We start from the raw sequence: 7,211 nt of genomic DNA on the forward strand, positions 1-7,211 counted from the left end.
ATTGCTTAGGGGGTGCAGAGGAGCTTTTCTTAAGCTAATGCTGCTGCAGGTTAACTCAGACACAGACTGCACCTCTCACTCTGCTGCCTGCTGCCGGCCTCATGGATTACTTTGATCCAACTCCATTGACTTCTATCCATTTGGGAATACATTTTTACAAATCGTGGGACAAAGCAAAGCATGCACAGAACATTGGTTTACGTTAAATAAGATAGAATTGAAGCAAAGGCAGTGCAATTAAGATCGATAGATAGAAATCCTCCAGAGTTGCTGCTTTTTCTCGATTGCCATAGAGTTTACTGTTTGGGGAAAGTGAGGAAAATGAATGCGTATTATTGCAGCTATCCTTTTAGCACGTCCACCAAGAAGAATAGTAACCCTCTGCTCAGCTAAAACCTTGAAGGAGCTTCAAAGGTGTCGTAAGGAGACGCTGCAGAAAGGGTGTGGTCTCAGGTGTTGGACAGGTAGAGCCCTCCCCCCTCTCTCCTCCCGGTATATATGACCTCCCAGAAGATTCCTATAGAAGCTCCTGCCTGTCCACTTTGCATCCGCCGTCCACATCGCTCCTTCAGAGTGAGGAAAAGAGATTTGTGGAATCCTGGAGCCAGTGGAGCAAACAGCAGCAGCTCTGCTCAACCTCAGCGCCAACATGTTGTACCTGGAGACGGGCTCCACCACGGCCTACAGTGAGGTAAGGCTTCCTGTAGATGGATCCCCAGAGCTCCATGGGACAGTGAGACACCACAAAACAGAAGAAGGCCTTGTATGTTGGGGCCTACAGTTAATGTCAGTCCTCTAAATAATCAGAAATGACTTGACACTGGATACTTTTGGGGTAACCAACGCATTCCATTTTGAATTTGTTATAGATTTTGCAAATTTAAAACGAGTGACGACTACTAATGAAAGACTAGAAAACGCGGGGAACATGGTTTTGCATGTGTGTGTGTGTGTGTGTGTGTGTGTGTGCGTGCACATCTGTGTGAGAGCAGGGGAATGTAAACACCTGGAGATTTTCTTTTTTCTCTTGTGAAATGGCTGCGGTCTGGCTTTGCTGTGATTTGAAAAGTTGCTTCTGAACATTTTCCAAAAGGCGTTGGAGGTTTTTCACTTTCAAGTTTTTTTCTCCTTTCACGGGAAGCTATTAAAATATAAAGAATACCAAAAGTAAATGAAAGAAAGCTTCTTATTGCGAAGTCATTAGAAACTTTTTATGATCACTTTTTGTGCTTTGTTGGATTAAGATGGGAGTTTTCCTTTGCTCTTAGCGCCTGAAGTTTACATTAAACACTCTTTTGTTCCTCAGAGACAAACCAAATCGCAAATGACGTTTTTTTTATTCATCAAATTGAGGAATGTTTCTCAGTTTGAGAAGAAAAATCTGATTCCCATTTTTCACTCTGAAAGTGCAAGCGTCGTGATTGATGGCTCTGTGTTTGCACGGTAAACACCTGGAGGATGTTTAACAGTGAATTCAATGATAAGAAGTTTTTACAGAAGTTACTTTCAGCTTATTTTTCTCAATCAGAAGACACGACATTATTGGGATTTTGGGACGTTTGTCTTTTTAACCATCATTTTGCCCTAGCAACACAGAAAGAATGGTTTTGCCCTAGCAACACAGAAAGAATTATTTTGCCCTAGCAACACAGAAAGAATTATTTTGCCCTAGCAACACAGAAAGAATTATTTTGCCCTAGCAACACAGAAAGAATTGTTTTGCCCTAGCAACACAGAAAGAATTGTTTTGCCCTAGCAACACAGAAAGAATTGTTTTGCCCTAGCAACACAGAAATAATTGGGCCTTTCAGCTTCATATTATTCGTCTTAAAGTGTGAAAAACATTGCTTTAGTTTCAGGATTTTCTGTATTTCTACTGAGACTTTAGTCGACTTTTCTTTCGTGACTTCTTGTGTCTCGCTCCTTGTGTTTTTCACCAACCGAGCCGTGCATCCACACAGCGGCGCGCTGATGGATCCTCAGATTGCAGGTTGCAGATAGCAGGTGTGTCAGGTCACTGTCTTTTAAGTTGTTGAGCAGGGGGTCTTTAAGTGGTGTCCGGCTCAGGGTGTGTGTGAGGGGGGGGGTGTCAGGTTCCCCCAGCCTGCTAGGAGCCGCTGCCAGGCGCTGCTGTTTAGTCCAGCATCGTAATTGCTTTAATGGTGTGTTGATGTAGATACAATCACCTACTCTGCCCACCCCCAGCAGGTATAAAAGGTGTAGATAGACCCCAGCCCCACCTCANCACCCTGTTGATCCTTTAATGCCTCCCTCCCCTGTGGTCACTCATCACGCTCCCCTCGATGCTCTCATGCTAAGGGTCACCAGAGAGTGGGAGTTATTCCCCCTCAGGCCGGGTCTGCTCTGGTTCCTGTCGTCTGTTTTATCACCGAACAGCAACGAGGTCTCCTTAAAGGCATCGGAACATTTTGAGTTTTTCTGCTATTTTGCAAGTCTTTTTTTAGCCTGGTTGAACGAAAACATCCAAAATACATATTAAGGTGTTTATTTCACTCACTTTTGACGATGTGTGTGTGTAGATTTCTCCTAAGATCCCTATAAGTAATAACGCCTTATATGCTTTTCTAAACATAGCTTCTAAGAAAACTTGTAATACAAAATATTATTGTGTTAATGTAATGTATGACTAACGAGGTTCATGGTGATATCTATTGTACGCTATTCACCTTTAGTGTTAGTGTTAGTGTTCTTAGTGTGTACAAAATGGATGGACTTTACAAAGCATAGCAAGGCATGGTTTCTCAAAATGTGTTTTTTCTACTACTCTGCTGTTTAGTTGAATTCCTATCTATATTCTGAAGGTTAGTCAGAGGGCTTTGTTCACACGTCATCAACAGCCTGATTTATAGAGCATTGTATTCATCACTGACTGTTGACAGTACCTTCTGATTTATGAGTGATACGAACAGATCCCCTCTGTAAAAACCTTTGACTCTATATGTGAAAATAAAAAATCAAACATGACTTTTGGTTTCATCAGATATTCAAATATCTGCTATGTAATGCAATCTTTTCAAATGTACAATTAACATTCATGCAACTGTGTGACTTCCACAGCGTTGTTTAAAAGTCTTATGAGAAGTGGAACAGGATTTGATTGGCTTGACATTCTGCCTGCAGTGTTGACAGAGATGATTTTTTTTGCCCTGGAGATAGCTCACGGCTCACTGGGATTTTTCCATTGGATTGCAGTGGAAAATAAGCTCTGTGGCGGACAACACATTATGACACTGACATGTTCTGCTCAGAAAGACAATCTTCTCAAATTACGCACATGCAAAAAACTAATGTAAGAAATGAACAGCATGGTTGCACAACTTCCCGTCACCACGACTCAACTAAAGGAGGTGCAGAAATGCTGACTCATTTCCCGGATATGGGACTCATTTCTGCATCGTCATGATCCGAAGCCTTTCAACACGGTTGTCCTTAATAATCAAACCATTGTTTTTTAATTTGTTTAACAAGCCTAAATGACACTCTTAATGTTTCTACAAAGAAATACTTTTCATGACAACATGTTAGGTTGTTAATGAGGTCGTTTTCTTTTGTGGGTAAGGCAAAAGAAATGTAAGAATCGGGGCTAACGTTAAGTTGAATTAATGCAAATTCTGGATTTGAAAGCCATAAGATTATTAAGCAAATTACTTGAAGTTGATCATTAGGAAAAAACGTTTGTAATATTTGCCTCCTTTGGGCATTTATCTTAGAAATACCTTAAATGTGACACCATGCCATTAACCCTTTAAGCTCGTGGTGCATTGTGTGTTTGAATCATCTGATATGTGTAGGAGATATGTCAGATCGTAATCAACAGACTTTTATTCTGAAGTCTCCTCTCCCTGCCGACCCCAGCACTTATCTCAGACAAAGAAGAACGGAAAAACAGACTGCACCACCTTTTAAAAGCGTTATTAAAGGCTGTTGAGGATGTCAAGCTGCTGATTTACCGTGTTCCCAAAGGCCTCCACACACACGCTGTAAACGCAAGGAATTTTTAGGAGCATCTGAGGTGGTTATTAGATGGTGTTCTGTATTATAGTGGAATAAGATCTGATGAAAGGTCTTTTTAAAGCTTGATAGCCCGGCTTCCACTCGATTAAACATTAAAACACGATGAGCTCAATTATCCTTTTATCCTTTAATTCATTCAACACTATCCAGAGCCCTGTGGTTCATGGGAAGTATTCAATGTCAGGCTTTTCTTCAGAATAATAATTTGACTTTGATAATTGGTGGCTGTCACTCGCCGCCGCTGCTGCTGCTGCTGCTGCACAGTTCAAAAGAAATCACTGATATCATGAAGGTGACTTACAGGAAAACACCGTCCAGCAGGAAACAACTCACCCTTTAGTTCACATGAAGAACACCAACTATTCACCTTCTGTTCATTCACATAGGATAAAAGAACATCATTTGAATTATTGAGTCAATTATTCTTATTTTTTGTCACTTCGGTTTGAAGCATGCTATTGAGGGCAATCCCCACAGGAGCACTTTGGGGTGAAGTGTCTCAGGGACATGCTGACTGCAGTGGGGTTTGAACCTGTGCTCCCCTGATCCTAACACCAACGCACAACCCACTGCGCCACACGCCTCCCTCGTACACTTATTTGTATACCACTGATAGATTTATATTTTTAAGTGGTTTTCTTGCCTTAATCATGTACTGTATATACAGCTTTGAACTGTTCTTATTCTGCTAAGTAATGTCTTCAGTTGTAATGCTTGTGTTGTCCTGTTAAGATGGAGTATAAAGTTGAAGGAAATAATAGTGCAATTACCTGAACTACCTCGTTAATTATATTACTTGAGTAAATTAACTTAGTGACTTTCCACCACTGCTCTAAGCCCTTTGAGTTTAAACCTTTATATGTGTGTAATTAGCCCATTGTAAGGGAGTGTGTGAGGAAGGCTGGAGGGTCTACTCCAGTGTGTGTGTGTGTGTGTGTGTGTGTGTGTGTGTGTGTGTGTGTGTGTGTGTGTGTGTGTGTGTGTGTGTGTGTGTGTGTGTGTGTGTGTGTGTCCCACTTGTCCTTTAACACCTGCATCCCCAGTATAACTCTCCAGGCAGCTCCTATATTCCTAGTTTTTTTAGTGGTGGTGAAGCAGCCTCGCGCCACACACACACACACACACACACACCTTGACCCCCACCCACACACACACACACACACACACACACACACACACACACACACACACACACACACACACACACACACACACACCTTGACCCCCATCCTCACACACACACACACACACCCCCCGCGGCGCTCTGCACAAGTATGTGAGGTTCACTCTGCTGACCTCTCTCAGGTGTGTCTGTCTGATTACTTCACCCACAAAATGACCATCTGACCAGTGTTACCTTTCATTTCTGGAGAAAAAAGTGATGAATTTAGTAAAGTAAATGTTTAATAAAGTACATTTGTAACAGAAAAACTATTCAAAAACATCCATTTACAAGCAACACTTCGCAGGCCTTAATCTAATGTGTTATTATAACTTGCATGAAAACATTTGCAAGTCAGATTTTTTTTACATTTTACCCAAATGCCGAACTGCGTATCATTTACTTACCGTCTGTTACCTTGAGCATAAACAATCTTATGTTGTACAGGTGAGCAAGGGTCCAAAGCTTTTTTCTGAATAAGGTTTTAGTGGAAGTGAATTCATTTGTTAAGAAGTGGAAGCATGCAAGAAAACCATTTGTTTCTCTTTAAGAACTTGAAGTAAATGCGTGAAAAACAAACGCAGAAATGCACATTTTTAGGGACAAAGTTTTCTTTCTTTTAGCGTAACATTAATTGGCCAGTGCTGACAACTGGACTTGCTCCTTCTTGTGAGATTTTCTGTTACATAGTGTTTATAAAGTACATATAAACGTACATATTTGTTCATCGTGGGTTCCTTTGTTTGTAAAGGCTTTTTTAGATGTGGGTTTGCCTCCATTTACTTTTCACCATCAAGACTTTTCTCGATAAACTTCTGTCTTAAAGGTTACCCGGTTTGAGTAACTTATATACCTTTAAGGTTGAAATGCTCCTTTGATAGCTAAATGACCGCGGTAGTCCGGTGGTCATTTTACTTTGGCTAACACCTGGCAGAGTGAGGGGTGTGAGGCGGACAGCTGTGGTCGGCCGTGCTTGAAATAAACAAGAGGCCCTGCAGAGATTAATGGTGTTGCTGTCTGAAGAGCGAGGGCCATGGCACCTCGTCCAGGAATGTGCCGTTTATAAATGGAAAGGAATGGGCTGAGAGGAAGGGGCTGGCTGCGGCCCAGGTGTATCTCCATCCTGCTCACTGCACACATCTAATACCACTCCTCTGTCTGCATAGCTGCGACACCGCATTGATCCATCCCAATCAAATCGGACTTTTAATAGACATATCTGGGGGTCAGGAAGGAGTTAGACTGTAAACGCAACACAAGGGGAGATGGTTTATGTGACTCTCAAAGTCAACTTCATTGTATATAAGAATATTTATATACCTATTTATACACAATCAAAAGACACATTTATACATATCCACACATTAAGACCTAAATAAAAGCACAACAATCAATCAATAACTCTGCTGTTACGAGCATTTTTTTTCTTTTGGTCAACCAGATCATCACTTCCTGTTGTTTCAAAAAACACACTTTTATACATTTTAACCAACGCTTATTGGAAGCAACTGATTATATAAACGTTAACAACCTTAATATCCAAGTTTCATGTGACGTTTCTAATTTGCAGGGTGAAATTTTTTTATGGTTTCTTTATCAATCGAACGACACCAAACACACATTAAAACTAAAGTAATGAGCCTGTTTTGAAAATGTAAGAAGTAGAAAGTACAGGTATTTGTGTTCAACATGTAAGAAGTAGAAAGTACAGGTATTTGGGTTCAACATGTGAGAAGTAGAAAGTACAGGTATTTGAGTTCAACATGTAAGAAGTAGAAAGTACAGGTATTTGGGTTCAACATGTGAGAAGTAGAAAGTACAGGTATTTGAGTTCAACATGTAAGAAGTAGAAAGTACAGGTATTTGGGTTCAACATGTGAGAAGTAGAAAGTACAGGTATTTGGGTTCAACATGTAAGAAGTAGAAAGTACAGGTATTTGGGTTCAACATGTAAGAAGTAGAAAGTACAGGTATTTGGGTTCAACATGTAAGAAGTAGAAAGTACAGGTATTTG

General features: G+C 40.8%; 1 protein-coding gene across 1 annotated transcript in view; it reads left to right on the top strand.

The window, feature by feature from the left end:
• The first annotated feature begins 649 nt into the window (after positions 1 to 649).
• The window catches only part of tp63 (tumor protein p63), a 32,278-nt gene continuing 25,716 nt past the window's right edge, over positions 650 to 7,211 (top strand). The window contains exon 1 of the mRNA XM_010781277.1: positions 650 to 691. Coding sequence (XP_010779579.1) covers positions 650 to 691 — 42 coding nt within the window. The remainder of the gene's footprint in view (positions 692 to 7,211) is intronic.

Source organism: Notothenia coriiceps, unplaced genomic scaffold (assembly GCF_000735185.1).
Source record: "Notothenia coriiceps isolate Sejong01 unplaced genomic scaffold, NC01 NC01_scaffold00022990, whole genome shotgun sequence".
Classification (NCBI taxonomy): domain Eukaryota; kingdom Metazoa; phylum Chordata; class Actinopteri; order Perciformes; family Nototheniidae; genus Notothenia; species Notothenia coriiceps.